General features: G+C 40.7%; 1 protein-coding gene across 1 annotated transcript in view; it reads right to left on the minus strand.

Annotated features, from left to right (window-relative positions):
- STKLD1 (serine/threonine kinase like domain containing 1) overlaps positions 1 to 20034 on the minus strand; it is an 84255-nt gene that overhangs the window by 2521 nt on the left and 61700 nt on the right. Inside the window, exons 15-18 of the mRNA XM_053695960.1 lie at positions 12306 to 12434; positions 10791 to 10919; positions 6618 to 6758; positions 2320 to 2399 (exon numbers count right to left, since the gene is read on the minus strand). Coding sequence (XP_053551935.1) covers positions 2320 to 2399; positions 6618 to 6758; positions 10791 to 10919; positions 12306 to 12434 — 479 coding nt within the window. The remainder of the gene's footprint in view (positions 1 to 2319; positions 2400 to 6617; positions 6759 to 10790; positions 10920 to 12305; positions 12435 to 20034) is intronic.

Consider the following 20034-nt stretch of genomic DNA (forward strand, 5'->3'; position numbering starts at 1 on the left):
TATATTTTATTAGCGGAATAGAATGAGCTCAGTATACTATATATTATATATTTTATTAGCGGAATAGAATGAGCTCAGTATACTATATATTATATATGTTATTAGCGGAATAGAATGAGCTCAGTATACTATATATTATATATGTTAGCGGAATAGAATGAGCTCAGTATACTATATACTATATATGTTATTAGCGGAATAGAATGAGCTCAGTATACTATATATTATATATGTTATTAGCGGAGTAGAATGAGCTCAGTATACTATATAGTATATATGTTATTAGCGGAATAGAATGAGCTCAGTATACTATATATTATATATGTTATTAGCGGAATAGAATAAGCTCAGTATACTATATATTATATATTTTATTAGCGGAATAGAATGAGCTCAGTATACTATATATTATATATTAGTGGAATAGAATAAGCTCAGTATACTATATATTATATATTTTATTAGCGGAATAGAATGAGCTCAGTAAACTATATATTATATATTTTATTAGCGGAATAGAATGAGCTCAGTATACTATATATTATATATTTTATTCGCGGAATAGAATGAGCTCAGTATACTATATATTATATATGTTATTAGCGGAATAGATTGAGCTCAGTATACTATATATTATATATGTTATTAGCGGAATAGAATGAGCTCAGTATACTATATATTATATATGTTATTAGCGGAATAGAATGAGCTCAGTATACTATATATTATATATGTTATTAGCGGAATAGAATGAGCTCAGTATACTATATATTATATATGTTATTAGCGGAATAGAATGAGCTCAGTATACTATATATTTTATTAGCGGAATAGAATGAGCTCAGTATACTATATATTTTATTAGCGGAATAGAATGAGCTCAGTATACTATATATTTTATTAGCGGAATAGAATGAGCTCAGTATACTATATATTATATATTTTATTTGCGGAATAGAATGAGCTCAGTATACTATTTATTATATATTAGTGGAATAGAATAAGCTCAGTATACTATTTATTATATATTAGTGGAATAGAATGAGCTCAGTATACTATATAGTATATATGTTATTAGTGGAATAGAATGAGCTCAGTATACTATATATTATATATTTTATTAGCGGAATAGAATGAGCTCAGTATATTATATATTAGTGGAATAGAATAAGCTCAGTATACTATATATTATATATTTTATTAGCGGAATAGAATGAGCTCAGTATACTATATATTATATATTTTATTAGCGGAATAGAATGAGCTCAGTATACTATATATTATATATGTTATTAGCGGAATAGAATGAGCTCAGTATACTATATATTATATATGTTATTAGCGGAATAGAATGAGCTCAGTATACTATATACTATATATGTTATTAGCGGAATAGAATGAGCTCAGTATACTATATACTATATATGTTATTAGCGGAATAGAATGAGCTCAGTATACTATGTATTATATATTAGTGGAATAGAATGAGCTCAGTATACTATATATTATATATTTTATTAGCGGAATAGAATGAGCTCAGTATACTATATATTATATATTTTATTAGTGGAATAGAATGAGCTCAGTATACTATATATTATATATTAGTGGAATAGAATAAGCTCAGTATACTATATATTATATATTTTATTAGCGGAATAGAATAAGCTCAGTATACTATATATTATATATTTTATTAGCGGAATAGAATGAGCTCAGTATACTATATATTATATATGTTATTAGCAGAATAGAATGAGCTCAGTATACTATATATTATATATTTTATTCGCGGAATAGAATGAGCTCAGTATACTATTTATTATATATTAGTGGAATAGAATAAGCTCAGTATACTATATATTATATATTTTATTAGCGGAATAGAATAAGCTCAGTATACTATATATTATATATTTTATTCGCGGAATAGAATGAGCTCAGTATACTATTTATTATATATTTTATTCGCGGAATAGAATGAGCTCAGTATACTATATATTATATAATTTATTAGTGGAATAGAATGAGCTCAGTATACTATATATTATATATTTTATTACAGTTCCTTATTTTAAACTATATTAAAAGAACATATTTCTATTACTGTCCTGTGAGTTTAGGAGCAGGATATTGTGAATTAACTTCACTGCTACACTGTGGGCTAAAATAATCACAATGTGTTTATCCAAAGCTTATCCCGCTAATTCGCTCTTCGTTACGTTAAATAAAACACTTCTCATAGCATAATAAATTACATAACTACACGAGGGCTTTCACTGTAAATACAAGGATCCCTGCGCCTCGGATCGTTCTTACCTCTGTAGATGCATATTTGTCTTTGATATCCTGCAAGAACAGCTCCAAGTGTTGCAACAGCATCTCTGCTCTGCAGTCCTCTATGGAAGAAAGGATTACTACTACTTAAAGGGTCATGAAACCCAAAAAAAAATATTTCATGATTTAGAAAGAACATACAATTTTAAACAATTTTGCAATTTACTTGTATTATCTAATGTACTTCATTCTCTTGATATCCTTTGTTGAAATTCATATCTAAATAGTCTCAGTAGCTGCTGATTGGTGGCTGCACATAGATGCCTTGTGTGATTGGCTCACCCATGTACATTGCTATTTCTTCAACAAAGGATATCTGAATAATGAAGCAAATTAGATAATAGAAGTAAATGTAAAAGTTGTTTAAAATTGTATTCTCTGTCTAAATCATGAAAGAATAATTTGGGGTTTCATGTCCCTTTAACTGACTGCCTTTGTTATATATATTTGTCACTTATTTAAAGCACAAATTCTCATAAACTTTTGTAGGGCTGAAGATAATTTATGGTAAATTCTTGTTGCCTTTTTTTTCTTTCGGTGGCCACTTTATCATATAACATACAAATTTGTTTTATATTCACAAGCTGTGCCAAATCATGTTTAAAGGGCCATGATACCCAAATGCTGAAGCACTTGAAACTGATGCAGCATAGCTGTAAACCTGAACATCTCTATGTAAAAAGGAAGCGATTTTACCTTAAAATGTCCTCAGTATTCACACCTCATTGTAAAGAGACTTTGGGGCCGAATTATCAAGCTCAGAATGGAGCTTGATGCCCGTTTCCGCGCAAGCCTTTAGGCTCACTGGAAACAGCAGTTACGAAGCAGTGGTCTTAAGACCGCTGCTCCATAACTGGTCGGCTGCCTCTGAGGTTCCGATCCTATACGATCTGACTGATAGACACCCCCTGCTAGCGGCATTGCACAAGCAGTTCTGGTGAACTGCTTGTGCCATGTTAAATGCCGACCGCGTATCATGTCGGACAGACATTGATAAATTGGCCCCTTACTCCCAGGACTTGCAAGGGAGTGTGCATCTGGTATGTGTTGGCACAGTCATATTCAGTTTAATATGAAAAGATGTATTTTTGTAACTTTGTTTTCCACATTTTATATAAAAAGTATATATAGATAAAACCTTACAAACTAGCTGTGGGTGGGTGTATTGTCCTCTTAGCTTATTACACAACCATTGTGTCACACCCCTGCTTGTCAAACCTTTTTTTTTTCCCTTCTTGATCACATAAGCCAATCAAAATGAATATGCTTATGATCTACCTAATTGTGCAAGCTTGATTGGCTGTTGGATGTACTTTTATAACCATCATATTCATTATATGGCCAATATTTAGTGTAGAGCATATATCTGAAAAAAATGTTTTTTATATAGTTATAAGACGATAACTTAAATTTACAATGACATTTTAAAGTCTGTGAAGGTTTTTGATGTCACTAACAGCTGTAGAGTTGAAATAGAATAGTCCAGTTGAAGTGCTCAGGGAAATCACAGGTGTTTAATATAAGATAGAAAAGGGATATGGGTCACTTTAAAGGGACAATGTACACTAGATGTTTCTTTGCATAAATGTTTTGTAGAACTATTTATATAGCCCATCTGGGAGTGTTTTTGTAACAAAGTATAGTTTTGCTTATTATTAACCCCTTAACGACCAAGGACGTATGCCACACGTCCTCTAAAAAAATACACTTAATGACCGAGGACGTGTGGCGTACGTCCTTGGTCTGGAAAGCAGCTGGAAGCGATCCTGCTCGCTTCCAGCTGCTTTCCGGTTATTGCAGTGATGCCTCGATATGGAGGCATCCTGCAATAACCCCCCTTGGCCATCCGATGCAGAGAGAGCCACTCTGTGGCCCTCTCTGCACCGGACATCGATGGCCGGTATCGTTGGTGGGTGGGAGCTTACGTGGGAGGCGGGTGGGCGGCCATCGATGTTGTGTATGGAGTGGAGGAGGGCGGGATCGGGGGCGGGACCCACGGGGGCGCGCACGGGAGCGCGCGCGTGCACGGGGGTTGGAGGGCGGGCGAGTGCACGGGGCGGGAGCGGGTGGGAACCGCTACACTACAGAAAAACTTAGTAAAAAGTATTAAAAAAAATGAAGTTTAAACTTTAAAAAATATAATCTCAGGGATCTGGAAGGGGTGGGGGGTTGGTCTTGGTGGGGGGGAAAGCTACACTACAGAAAATTGCTTTTTTTTTTTAATAAAATGACACTTTTTTTGCAAAACTGGGTACTGGCAGACAGCTGCCAGTACCCAAGATGGCGCCCATTAAGGCAGAGGGGAAGGGTTAGAGAGCTGTTAGGTGGGGGATCAGTGAGGTTGGGGTCTAAGGGGGGATCATACACATCAGCATATGTAAATATGCTTCTTTTTTTTTTTTTTTAAAAATGGCCAAATACCTTTTATTTTAGTACTGGCAGAGTTTCTGCCAGTACTTAAGATGGTGGGGACAATTGTGGGGTGGGGGAGGGAAGAGAGCTGTTTGGGAGGGATCAGGGGGTCTGATGTTTCAGGTGGGAGGCTGAGCTCTACACTAAAGATAAAATTAACCCTGCAAGCTCCCTACAAGCTACATAATTAACCCCTTCACTGCTAGCCATAATACACGTGTGATGCGCAGCGGCATTTAGAGGCCTTCTAATTACCAAAAAGCAACGCCAAAGTCATATATGTCTGCTATTTCTGAACAAAGGGGATCCCAGAGAAGCATTTACAACCATTTGTGCCATAATTGCACAAGCTGTTTGTAAATAATTTCAGTGAGAAACCTAAAATTGAGAAAAATTTAACTTTTTTTTTAATTTGATCGCATTTGGCGGTGAAATGGTGGCATAAAATATACCAAAATTGGCCTAGATCAATACTTGGGGTTGTCTACTACACTACACTAAAGCTAAAACTATCCCAAAAAGCTCCCTACATGCTCCCTAATTAACCCCTTCACTGCTGGGCATAATACACGTGTGGTGCGCAGTGGCATTTAGCGGCCTTCTAATTACCAAAAAGCAACGCCAAAGTCATATATGTCTGCTATTTCTGAACAAAGGGGATCCCAGATAAGAATTTACAACAATTTATGCCATAATTGCACAAGCTGTTTGTAAATAATTTAAGTTAGAAACCAAAAGTTTGTGAAAAAATTTGTGAAAAGTGAACGATTTTTTGTATTTGATTGCATTTGGCGGTAAAATAATGGCATGAAATATACCAAAATGGGCCTAGATCAATACTTTGGGTTGTCTACTAAAAAAAAATATATACATGTCAATGGATATTCAGAGATTCCTGACAGATATCAGTGTTCCAATGTAACTAGCGCTAATTTTGAAAAGAAATGGTTTGGAAATAGCAAAGTGCTACTTGTATTTATGGCCCTATAGTTTACAAAAAAAGCAAAGAACATGTTAACATTGGGTATTTCTAAATTCAGGACAAAATTTAGAAACTATTTAGCATGGGTGTTTTTTTGTGGTTGTAGATGTGTAACAGATTTTGGGGGTCAAAGTTAGAAAAAGTGTGTTTTTTTCCATTTTTTCCTCATATTTTATAATTTTTTTTATAGTAAATTATAAGATATGATGAAAATAATGGTATCTTTAGAAAGTCCATTTAATGGCGAGAAAAACTGTATATAATATGTGTGGGTACAGTAAATGAGTAAGAGGAAAATTACAGCTAAACACAAACACCTCAAAAATGTAAAAATAGCCTTGGTCCCAAACGGACAGAAAATGGAAAAGTGCTGTGGTCATTAAGGGGTTAAATAACATTGTGCTGATTTTTAAACTTCTAACCAAGCCCTAAATTATTTGTATACTGATGTCTACAGACTCCTGCTTGCTCCTGTTTGTCTAACAAGGCTTTTCATATGCAGGGGAGGGGGAGTGATTTCCCAGCCCCCTTCAGTGGGTGTCGCAGCCTAATCTCATCTACAGTGCTAGACTGGGAGGCTCTACGTAAGTGTTTAAAAGGTTTTATATTGGATTTTTAGATCAGTAAATTATATGGCATTGTGTAAGGGGCAAATGCTTGTGCTGCAGAACACGTACAGGTTATTAGATCGCACGTGAAAATATAGATTTGGCATATTTAAAATGTTCTTATATAATAAAAGTATGGGCTGGTAGGAGTTTCAGCTCTACAGAGAATATGTCTCATTGGAATAAATGCAATGAGTGTTTATATTTCCTCAGCTCTCAGGGTTTTGTTTTGCAAGCAGAACTTTGTCATCTGTCTAAATAATAAGTTTTGTTTTTACCATAATGAGCCATTTCATTAAACAGCAGACAGATGTTCTCCACAACCTCAGGGTCATCAGAGTGCAGCACACAGAGATCTTTAACTATAGAAAGGCCGCTCTTCTCATCCACTGGCACCAGAAGCCGAAATGCTGCCAACTCTGGGGCAAAGGCAGAGTTAGAAAAAATAATTATATACAAACACACAACATTGTATTATGAGGAGAGCTACTACTTTCCAGACTAAAGCCCCCTCAAGCCTCACCTGTCCCTATTTTATTATCTGCAGCTGATTCACTAAAGCTCTCTCCAGCCTCACCTGTCCCTATGTTATTATCTGCAGCTGATTCACTAAAGCTCCCTCCAGCCTCACCTGTCCCTATGTCATTCTATGTAACTGATTCACTTAAGCTCTCTCCAGCCTCACCAGTCCCTATGTTATTCTATGTAGCTGATTCACTAAAGCTCTCTCCAGCCTCACCTGTCCCTATGTTATTCTATGTAGCTGATTCACTAAAGCTCCCTCCAGCCTCACCTGTCCCTATGTTATTCTATGTAGCTGATTCACTAAAGCTCTCTCCAGCCTCACCTGTCCCTATGTTATTCTATGTAACTGATTCACTAAAGCTCCCTCCAGCCTCACCTGTCCCTATGTTATTCTATGTAGCTGATTCACTAAAGCTCTCTCCAGCCTCACCTGTCCCTATGTTATTCTATGTAGCTGATTCACTAAAGCTCCCTCCAGCCTCACCTGTCCCTATGTTATTCTATGTATCTGATTCACTAAAGCTCCTCCAGCCTCACCAGTCCCTATGTTATTCTATATAACTGATTCACTAAAGCTCTCTCCAGCCTCACCTGTCCCTATGTTATTCTATGTAGCTGATTCACTAAAGCTCCCTCCAGCCTCACCAGTCCCTATGTTATTCTAGGTAACTAATTCACTAAAGCTCTCTCCAGCCTCACCTGTCCCTATGTTATTCTATGTAGCTGATTCACTAAAGCTCCTCCAGCCTCACCAGTCCCTATGTTATTCTATATAACTGATTCACTAAAGCTCTCTCCAGCCTCACCTGTCCCTATGTTATTCTATGTAGCTGATTCACTAAAGCTCCCTCCAGCCTCACCTGCCCCTATGTTATTCTATGTATCTGATTCACTAAAGCTCCTCCAGCCTCACCAGTCCCTATGTTATTCTATATAACTGATTCACTAAAGCTCTCTCCAGCCTCACCTGTCCCTATGTTATTCTATGTAGCTGATTCACTAAAGCTCCCTCCAGCCTCACCAGTCCCTATGTTATTCTATGTAGCTGATTCACTAAAGCTCCCTCCAGCCTCACCAGTCCCTATGTTATTCTATGTAGCTGATTCACTAAAGCTCTCTCCAGCCTCACCAGTCCCTATGTTATTCTATGTAGCTGATTCACTAAAGCTCTCTCCAGCCTCACCTGTCCCTATGTTATTCTATGTAGCTAATTCACTAAAGCTCTCTCCAGCCTCACCAGTCCCTATGTTATTCTATGTAGCTGATTCACTAAAGCTCTCTCCAGCCTCACCAGTCCCTATGTTATTCTATGTAGCTGATTCACTAAAGCTCTCTCCAGCCTCACCAGACCCTATGTTATTCTATGTACCTGATTCACTAAAGCTTCCTCCAGCCTCACCAGTCCCTATGTTATTCTATGTAACTGATTCACTAAAGTTCCCTCCAGCCTCACCTGTCCCTATGTTATTCTATGTAGCTGATTCACTAAAGCTCCCTCCAGCCTCACCTGTCCCTATGTTATTCTATGTAGCTGATTCACTAAAGCTCCCTCTAGCCTCACCTGTCCCTATGTTATTCTATGTAGCTGATTCACTAAAGCTCCCTCCAGCCTCACCAGTCCCTATGTTATTCTATGTAGCTGATTCACTAAAGCTCCCTCCAGCCTCACCTGTCCCTATGTTATTCTATGTAGCTGATTCACTAAAGCTCCCTCCAGCCTCACCTGTCCCTATGTTATTCTATGTAGCTGATTCACTAAAACTTCCTCCAGCCTCACCTGTCCCTATGCTATTCTATGTAGCTGATTCACTAAAGCTCTCTCCAGCCTTACCTGTCCCTATGTTATTCTATGTAACTGATTCACTAAAGCTCCCTCCAGCCTCACCTGTCCCTATGTTATTCTATGTAGCTGATTCACTAAAGCTCTCTCCAGCCTTACCTGTCCCTATGTTATTCTATGTAGCTGATTCACTAAAGCTTCTCGAGCCTCACCTGTCCCTATGTTATTCTATGTAGCTGATTCACTAAAGCTCCCCCCAGCCTCACCAGTCCCTATGTTATTCTATGTAGCTGATTCACTAAAGCTCTCTCCAGCCTCACCAGTCCCTATGTTATTCTATGTAGCGGATTCACTAAAGCTCTCTCCAGCCTCACCTGTCCCTATGTTATTCTATGTAGCTGATTCACTAAAGCTCCCTCCAGCCTCACCAGTCCCTATGTTATTCTATGTAGCTGATTCACTAAAGCTCTCTCCAGCCTCACCTGTCCCTATGTTATTCTATGTAGCTGATTCACTAAAGCTTCCTCAAGCCTCACCAGTCCCTATGTTATTCTATGTAGCTGATTCACTAAAGCTCTCTCCAGCCTCACCAGTCCCTATGTTATTCTATGCAGCTGATTCACTAAAGCTCTCTCCAGCCTCACCTGTCCCTATGTTATTCTATGTAGCTGATTCACTAAAGCTCTCTCCAGCCTCACCAGTCCCTATGTTATTCTATGCAGCTGATTCACTAAAGCTCTCTCCAGCCTCACCAGTCCCTATGTTATTCTATGTAGCTGATTCACTAAAGCTCCCTCCAGCCTCACCAGTCCCTATGTTATTCTATGTAGCTGATTCACTAAAGCTCCCTCCAGCCTCACCTGTCCCTATGTTATTCTATGCAGCTGATTCACTAAAGCTCTCTCCAGCCTCACCTGTCCCTATGTTATTCTATGTAGCTGATTCACTAAAGCTCTCTCCAGCCTCACCTGTCCCTATGTTATTCTATGTAGCTGATTCACTAAAGCTCTATCCAGCCTCACCTGTCCCTATGTTATTCTATGTAGCTGATTCACTAAAGCCCCCTCCAGCCTCACCAGTCCCTATGTTATTCTATGTAGCAGATTCATTAAAGCTCCCTCCTGCCTCACCAGTCCCTATGTTATTCTATGTAGCTGATTCACTAAAGCTCTCTCCAGCCTCACCTGTCCCTATGTTATTCTATGTAGCTGATTCACTAAAGCTCCCTCCAGCCTCACCTGTCCCTATGTCATTCTATGTAGCTGATTCACTAAAGCTCCCTCCTGCCTCACCAGTCCCTATGTTATTCTATGTAGCTGATTCACTAAAGCTCCCTCCTGCCTCACAAGTCCCTATGTTATTCTATGTAGCCGATTCACTAAAGCTCCCTCCAGCCTCACCTGTCCCTATGTTATTCTATGTAGCTGATTCACTAAAGCTCCCTCCAGCCTCACCTGTCCCTATGTCATTCTATGTAGCTGATTCACTAAAGCTCCCTCCTGCCTCACCAGTCCCTATGTTATTCTATGTAGCTGATTCACTAAAGCTCCCTCCTGCCTCACAAGTCCCTATGTTATTCTATGTAGCTGATTCACTAAAGCTCCCTCCAGCCTCACCAGTCCATATGTTATTCTATGTAGCTGATTCACTAAAGCTCCCTCCAGCCTCACCTGTCCCTATGTTATTCTATGTAGCTGATTCACTAAATCTCCTCCAGCTTCACCTGTCCCTATGTTATTCTATGTAGCTGATTCACTAAAGCTCCCTCCAGCCTCACCTGTCCCTATGTCATTCTATGTAGCTGATTCACTAAAGCTCCCTCCTGCCTCACCAGTCCCTATGTTATTCTATGTAGCTGATTCACTAAAGCTCCCTCCTGCCTCACAAGTCCCTATGTTATTCTATGTAGCTGATTCACTAAAGCTCCCTCCAGCCTCACCAGTCCATATGTTAGTTTATGTAGCTAATTCACTAAAGCTCTCAACAATTTCACCAGCCTTTCCAGCTTCACTAGTCCATAGTTTATTCTAAACAGCTGGTCCATTAAAGAAATGTGTGAGGTGCATAGAGTAACTTGATCTTTTATGTGAATATAAAAAGACTGAGATCTACGTCCCTTTAAGACAATAATACAGTGTCGTTATACCTGACGCTCTGATTAGGCTGCTTAGGGCCAGACAGGCATTTTTAACCAGAATTTGCCCATCTGGATGAGATTGGAGAGAATCCAGAAGAACCCAAATTACTGATTCAATTTGCTTCTCCTCCACACACCCTGCAGGTCAGAGAATAATACGTTAAACATGTAAACTGAAAAATGTATTTGCTGATGATCACATATATTTCTGTGCACCATATCTGTAATTGTACATTTATTTATTGTATATAAAATAATCATTTATTTCAACTGGAAAATACCCAGACTGCTTTGTGCTATCAGCACCGGTGTCATATAGGTTTTACTCAGTGCAAGCATTTTTATGTTACTTTTGTTATTTTATTGCAGTTTTATTGTATGTTCATTTATATTTCTATAAAGTTATTTGCAAACTAACATTAGTAACGTGTGCGGTTCCTTTTTCAGTGGGATTTATTTTGTCTTACTATAAAACAAGGGGTTTCAAACCTGTCCTCAGTCCTTCCCAACAGGGCAGATTTTCAGGGTATCTGAACTAGAGATCAGGTGATTAGTAAACAAGGTTATTAATCCTTTCACGCCATTAGTACTTTCCATGCTGCCCTAACCGTGCTGGACTTTAACGCCATTAGTACGGCATGGAACGTCCTACCTTATATGGCTTGATGAAATCAGGAATCCCAGCCTTGAAATCATGTAATCACATCGATGATCGTGTGATTTTCTTTTTCAAACCTAGCATGAAGAGGTTAACCTGATCTCATCCAAGGTAATCCTGACAATCTGGCCTGTTAGGGAGGCCTGAGCACAGGTTTGAAAACTCCTGCTATAAAATAAGATATCAACCGTTTTAAGCAACTTTCCAATTTACTTCTTTTATTAAATGTGATTGATGCTCCTTGATATATTTTGTTTTGAGAAAACCTAGGTAAACTGATAGGAGCTTAGGAGCGTGTGCGCTTCTATGAACGCAGTGATTGAAACTATGTATAACATTGCTATAAACTGCTGCCAGGTGGCTAAAGATGCGTGCACACTCCTTAGCTCACCTGGAATTGAAGTAAATTGGAAAGTTGTTTAAAATGTCATGCTCTATCCAATCAATTTAATTTTGACATTACTGTCCCTTTAAAGCAAATTAGTTATAGATATGTAGCAGGGTTGATCTTGATAAATCTGAAGAGTGCATTTCCAGCTCTGAGAATTAGTAAATCCACAGTTTTCTAGTGCTAAATTAAATAAAGGCAAAATAATAATTATGTAAGTTTTACTGTGTATAACTAAACATTAGATTATATAAAAATGTCATGCTGTTTACCGTCCCTTTAAGTGTTGTTACCTTATACTGACGGTCTATTCAGATATAATATGTTGTTATGCAGATATAGAAATTAGATACTTGCAGCCTAATTAGCCCTACAGTATGTAGCAGATCTTTATGTATTGTATGCTATGTGTTTGGTATCTAGTTGCTGTGTAAAGTAGATGTTTACAATTCTCACTTCCAGTCTCGGCATCACTTACCTTTCAGGCACAGTATCCAGAGGCAGGAACACGCTGATTCCACTAGCTGTCCATCGCTGAGGTATTTGCGGATTAAAGTGAAGATTATAGGTACGGCATGTTTCAACCACACAGCTCCGGAATGTTCCTCTGTTAAACATAAGAGCATTGAAAAAATATGATTTTATACTGCATTTACAGTTACAGCACATGACAGTCTAATTAGTTAGACATTAGGCTAGTTTCATAGATGTCTTGTGAATAAACTGTATAGAATAACATAGGGACTGGTGAGGCTGGAGGGAGGTTTAGTGAATCCGCTGCATAGCATAACATAGGAACTGGTGAGGCTGGAGAGAGCTTTAGTGAATCAGTTACATAGAATAACATAGGGACAGGTGAGGCTGGAGAGAGCTTTAGTGAATTAGCTACATAGAATGACATAGGGACTGGTGAGGCTGGAGGGAGCTTTAGTGAATCAGCTACATAGAATAACATAGGGACTGGTGAGGCTGGAGGGAGCTTTAGTGAATCAGGTACATAGAATAACATAGGGACTGGTGAGGCTGGAGAGAGCTTTAGTGAATCAGTTACATAGAATAACATAGGGACAGGTGAGACTGGAGGGAGTTTTAGTGAATCAGCTACATAGAATGACATAGTGACAGGTGAGGCAGGAGGGAGCTTTAGTGAATTAGCTACATAGAATGACATAGGAACAGGTGAGGCTGGAGGGAGCTTTAGTGAATCAGCTACATAGAATAACATAGGGACAGGTGAGGCTGGAAGGAGCTTTAGTGAATCAGCTACATAGAATAACATAGGGACTGGTGAGGCTGGAGAGAGCTTTAGTGAATTAGCTACATAGAATAACATAGGGACAGGTGAGGGGGAGAGAGCTTTAGTGAATCAGCTACATAGAATAACATAGGGACAGGTGAGGGGGAGAGAGCTTTAGTGAATCAGTTACATAGAATAACATAGGGACAGGTGAGGGGGAGAGAGCTTTAGTGAATTAGCTACATAGAATAACATAGAGACTGGTGAGGGGGAGAGAGCTTTAGTGAATCAGCTACATAGAATAACAGAGACTGGTGAGGGGGAGAGAGCTTTAGTGAATCAGCTACATAGAAGAACATAGGGACAGGTGAGGCTGGAGAGAGCTTTAGTGAATCAGCTACATAGAATAACATAGGGACTGGTGAGGGGGAGAGAGCTTTAGTGAATCAGCTACATAGAATAACATAGGGACAGGTGAGGCTGGAGGGAGTTTTAGTGAATCAGTTACATAGAATAACATAGGGACAGGTGAGGCTGGAGGGAGCTTTAGTGAATCAGCTACATAGAATAACATAGGGACTGGTGAGGCTGGAGAGAGCTTTAGTGAATCAGCTACATAGAATGACATAGGGACTGGTGAGGCTGGAGGAGCTTTAGTGAATCAGCTACATAGAATAACATAGGGACAGGTGAGGCTGGAGAAAGCTTTAGTGAATCAGTTACATAGAATAACATAGGGACTGGTGAGGCTGGAGGAGCTTTAGTGAATCAGCTACATAGAATAACATAGGGACAGGTGAGGCTGGAGAGAGCTTTAGTGAATCAGCTACATAGAATAACATAGGGACAGGTGAGGCTGGAGAGAGCTTTAGTGAATCAGTTACATAGAATAACATAGGGACAGGTGAGGCTGGAGAGAGCTTTAGTGAATCAGTTACATAGAATAACATAGGGAGTGTTGAGGCTGGAGGGAGCTTTAGTGAATCAGTTACATAGAATAACATAGGGACAGGTGAGGGGGAGAGAGCTTTAGTGAATTAGCTACATAGAATAACATAGAGACTGGTGAGGGGGAGAGAGCTTTAGTGAATCAGCTACATAGAATAACAGAGACTGGTGAGGGGGAGAGAGCTTTAGTGAATCAGCTACATAGAAGAACATAGGGACAGGTGAGGCTGGAGAGAGCTTTAGTGAATCAGCTACATAGAATAACATAGGGACAGGTGAGGGGGAGAGAGCTTTAGTGAATCAGTTACATAGAATAACATAGGGACAGGTGAGGGGGAGAGAGCTTTAGTGAATTAGCTACATAGAATAACATAGAGACTGGTGAGGGGGAGAGAGCTTTAGTGAATCAGCTACATAGAATAACAGAGACTGGTGAGGGGGAGAGAGCTTTAGTGAATCAGCTACATAGAAGAACATAGGGACAGGTGAGGCTGGAGAGAGCTTTAGTGAATCAGCTACATAGAATAACATAGGGACTGGTGAGGGGGAGAGAGCTTTAGTGAATCAGCTACATAGAATAACATAGGGACAGGTGAGGCTGGAGGGAGTTTTAGTGAATCAGTTACATAGAATAACATAGGGACAGGTGAGGCTGGAGGGAGCTTTAGTGAATCAGCTACATAGAATAACATAGGGACTGGTGAGGCTGGAGAGAGCTTTAGTGAATCAGCTACATAGAATAACATAGGGACTGGTGAGGCTGGAGGAGCTTTAGTGAATCAGCTACATAGAATAACATAGGGACAGGTGAGGCTGGAGAAAGCTTTAGTGAATCAGTTACATAGAATAACATAGGGACTGGTGAGGCTGGAGGAGCTTTAGTGAATCAGCTACATAGAATAACATAGGGACAGGTGAGGCTGGAGAGAGCTTTAGTGAATCAGCTACATAGAATAACATAGGGACAGGTGAGGCTGGAGAGAGCTTTAGTGAATCAGTTACATAGAATAACATAGGGACAGGTGAGGCTGGAGAGAGCTTTAGTGAATCAGTTACATAGAATAACATAGGGAGTGTTGAGGCTGGAGGGAGCTTTAGTGAATCAGCTACATAGAATAACATAGGGACAGGTGAGGCTGGAGAGAGCTTTAGTGAATCAGCTACATAGAATGACATAGGGACAGGTGAGGCTGGAGGGAGCTTTAGTGAATCCGTTACATAGAATAACATAGGGACAGGTGAGGCTGGAGAGAGCTTTAGTGAATCAGTTACATAGATAACATAGGGACAGGTGAGGCTGGAGGGAGCTTTAGTGAATCAGCTACATAGAATAACATAGGGACTGGTGAGGCTGGAGAGAGCTTTAGTGAATCAGCTACATAGAATAACATAGGGACAGGTGAGGCTGGAGGGAGCTTTAGTGAATCAGCTGCATAGAATAACATAGGGACTGGTGAGGCAGGAGGGAGATTTAGTGAATCAGCTACATAGAATAACATAGGGACAGGTGAGGCTGGAGAGAGCTTTAGTGAATCAGCTGCATATAATAACATAGGGACTGGTGAGGCTGGAGGGAGCTTTAGTGAATCAGCTACATAGAATAACATAGGGACAGGTGAGGCTGGAGGGAGCTTTAGTGAATCAGCTACATAGAATAACATAGGGACAGGTGAGGCTGGAGAGAGCTTTAGTGAATCAGCTACATAGAATAACATAGGGACAGGTGAGGCTGGAGGGAGCTTTAGTGAATCAGCTACATAGAATAACATAGGGACAGGTGAGGCTGGAGGGAGCTTTAGTGAATCAGCTACATAGAATAACATAGGGACAGGTGAGGCTGGAGGGAGATTTAGTGAATCAGCTACATAGAATAACATAGGGACAGGTGAGGCTGGAGGGAGCTTTAGTGAATCAGCTACATAGAATAACATAGGGACAGGTGAGGCTGGAGGGAGCTTTAGTGAATCAGCTACATAGAATAACATAGGGACAGGTGAGGCTGGAGGGAGATTTAGTGAATCAGCTACATAGAATAACATAGGGACTGGTGAGGCTGGAGGGAGCTTTAGTGAATCAGCTACATAGAATAACAGGGAGTGACGAGGCTGGAGGGAGCTTTAGTGAATCAGCTACATAGAATAACATAGGGACAGGTGAGGCTGGAGAGAGCTTTAGTGAATCAGCTACATAGAATAATATAGGGACAGGTGAGGCTGGAGGGAGCTTTAGTGAATCCGTTACATAGAATAACATAGGGACAGGTGAGGCTGGAGGGAGATTTAGTGACTCAGCTACATAGAATAACATAGGGACAGGTGAGGCTGGAGAGAGCTTTAGTGAATCAGCTGCATATAATAACATAGGGACTGGTGAGGCTGGAGGGAGCTTTAGTGAATCAGCTACATAGAATAACATAGGGACAGGTGAGGCTGGAGGGAGCTTTAGTGAATCAGCTACATAGAATAACATAGGGACAGGTGAGGCTGGAGAGAGCTTTAGTGAATCAGCTACATAGAATAACATAGGGACAGGTGAGGCTGGAGGGAGCTTTAGTGAATCAGCTACATAGAATAACATAGGGACAGGTGAGGCTGGAGGGAGCTTTAGTGAATCAGCTACATAGAATAACATAGGGACAGGTGAGGCTGGAGGGAGATTTAGTGAATCAGCTACATAGAATAACATAGGGACAGGTGAGGCTGGAGGGAGCTTTAGTGAATCAGCTACATAGAATAACATAGGGACAGTTGAGGCTGGAGGGAACTTTAGTGAATCAGCTACATAGAATAACATAGGGACAGGTGAGGCTGGAGGGAGATTTAGTGAATCAGCTACATAGAATAACATAGGGACTGGTGAGGCTGGAGGGAGCTTTAGTGAATCAGCTACATAGAATAACAGGGAGTGATGAGGCTGGAGGGAGATTTAGTGAATCAGCTACATAGAATAACATAGGGACAGGTGAGGCTGGAGAGAGCTTTAGTGAATCAGCTACATAGAATAATATAGGGACAGGTGAGGCTGGAGGGAGCTTTAGTGAATCAGTTACATAGAATAACATAGGGACAGGTGAGGCTGGAGGGAGCGTTAGTGAATCCGCTACATAGAATAACATAGGGACAGGTGAGGCTGGAGGAAATTTAGTGAATCAGCTACATGGAATAACATAGGGACTGGTGAGGCTGGAGGAGCTTTAGTGAATCGGCTACATATAATAACATAGGGACAGGTGAGACAGGAGGGAGCTTTAGTGACTCAGCTACATAGAATAACATAGGGACAGGTGAGGCTAGAGGAGAGTTAGTGAATCGGCTGCATAGAATAACATAGGGAAAGGTGAGGCTGGAGGGAGATTTAGTGAATCAGCTGCATAGAATAACATAGGGACTGGTGAGGCTGGAGGGAGCTTTAGTGAATTAGTTACATAGAATAACATAGGGACAGGTGAGGCTGGAGGAGATTTACTGAATCAGCTGCATAGAATAACATAGGGAGTGATGAGGCTGGAGGAGATTTAGTGAATCAGTTACATAGAATCACATAGGGACCGGTGAGGCTGGAGGAGATTTACTGAATCAGCTGCATAGAATAACATAGGGACCGGTGAGGCTGGAGGAGATTTAGTGAATCAGTTACATAGAATAACATAGGGACCGGTGAGGCTGGAGGAGATTTAGTGAATCAGTTACATAGAATCACATAGGGACCGGTGAGGCTGGAGGAGATTTACTGAATCAGCTGCATAGAATAACATAGGGACCGGTGAGGCTGGAGGAGATTTAGTGAATCAGTTACATAGAATAACATAGGGACAGGTGAGGCTGGAGGGAGCTTTAGTGAATCAGCTACATAGAATAACATAGGGACAGGTGAGGCTGGAGGAAGTTTTAGTGAATCAGCTACATAGAATAACATAGGGACAGGTGAGGCTGGAGGGAGCTTTAGTGAATCAGCTACATAGAATAACATAGGGACAGGTGAGGCTGGAGGGAGCTTTAGTGAATCAGCTACATAGAATAACATAGGGACAGGTGAGGCTGGAGGGAGCTTTAGTGAATCAGCTACATAGAATAACATAGGGACAGGTGAGGCTGGAGGGAGATTTAGTGAATCAGCTACATAGAATAACATAGGGACTGGTGAGGCTGGAGGGAGCTTTAGTGAATCAGCTACATAGAATAACAGGGAGTGACGAGGCTGGAGGGAGCTTTAGTGAATCAGCTACATAGAATAACATAGGGACAGGTGAGGCTGGAGGGAGCTTTAGTGAATCAGCTACATATAATAACATAGGGACAGGTGAGGCTGGAGGGAGCTTTAGTGAATCCGTTACATAGAATAACATAGGGACAGGTGAGGCTGGAGGGAGATTTAGTGACTCAGCTACATAGAATAACATAGGGACAGGTGAGGCTGGAGAGAGCTTTAGTGAATCAGCTGCATATAATAACATAGGGACTGGTGAGGCTGGAGGGAGCTTTAGTGAATCAGCTACATAGAATAACATAGGGACAGGTGAGGCTGGAGGGAGCTTTAGTGAATCAGCTACATAGAATAACATAGGGACAGGTGAGGCTGGAGAGAGCTTTAGTGAATCAGCTACATAGAATAACATAGGGACAGGTGAGGCTGGAGGGAGCTTTAGTGAATCAGCTACATAGAATAACATAGGGACAGGTGAGGCTGGAGGGAGCTTTAGTGAATCAGCTACATAGAATAACATAGGGACAGGTGAGGCTGGAGGGAGATTTAGTGAATCAGCTACATAGAATAACATAGGGACAGGTGAGGCTGGAGGGAGCTTTAGTGAATCAGCTACATAGAATAACATAGGGACAGTTGAGGCTGGAGGGAGCTTTAGTGAATCAGCTACATAGAATAACATAGGGACAGGTGAGGCTGGAGGGAGATTTAGTGAATCAGCTACATAGAATAACATAGGGACTGGTGAGGCTGGAGGGAGCTTTAGTGAATCAGCTACATAGAATAACAGGGAGTGATGAGGCTGGAGGGAGATTTAGTGAATCAGCTACATAGAATAACATAGGGACAGGTGAGGCTGGAGAGAGCTTTAGTGAATCAGCTACATAGAATAACATAGGGACAGGTGAGGCTGGAGGGAGCTTTAGTGAATCAGTTACATAGAATAACATAGGGACAGGTGAGGCTGGAGGGAGCGTTAGTGAATCCGCTACATAGAATAACATAGGGACAGGTGAGGCTGGAGGAAATTTAGTGAATCAGCTACATGGAATAACATAGGGACTGGTGAGGCTGGAGGAGCTTTAGTGAATCGGCTACATATAATAACATAGGGACAGGTGAGACAGGAGGGAGCTTTAGTGACTCAGCTACATAGAATAACATAGGGACAGGTGAGGCTAGAGGAGAGTTAGTGAATCGGCTGCATAGAATAACATAGGGAAAGGTGAGGCTGGAGGGAGATTTAGTGAATCAGCTGCATAGAATAACATAGGGACTGGTGAGGCTGGAGGGAGCTTTAGTGAATTAGTTACATAGAATAACATAGGGACAGGTGAGGCTGGAGGAGATTTACTGAATCAGCTGCATAGAATAACATAGGGAGTGATGAGGCTGGAGGAGATTTAGTGAATCAGTTACATAGAATCACATAGGGACCGGTGAGGCTGGAGGAGATTTACTGAATCAGCTGCATAGAATAACATAGGGACCGGTGAGGCTGGAGGAGATTTAGTGAATCAGTTACATAGAATAACATAGGGACCGGTGAGGCTGGAGGAGATTTAGTGAATCAGTTACATAGAATCACATAGGGACCGGTGAGGCTGGAGGAGATTTACTGAATCAGCTGCATAGAATAACATAGGGACCGGTGAGGCTGGAGGAGATTTAGTGAATCAGTTACATAGAATAACATAGGGACAGGTGAGGCTGGAGGGAGCTTTAGTGAATCAGCTACATAGAATAACATAGGGACAGGTGAGGCTGGAGGAGATTTAGTGAATCAGTTACATAGAATGACATAGGGACCGGTGAGGCT

Source organism: Bombina bombina, chromosome 12 (genome assembly GCF_027579735.1).
Source record: "Bombina bombina isolate aBomBom1 chromosome 12, aBomBom1.pri, whole genome shotgun sequence".
NCBI classification, from domain to species: Eukaryota; Metazoa; Chordata; class Amphibia; order Anura; family Bombinatoridae; genus Bombina; species Bombina bombina.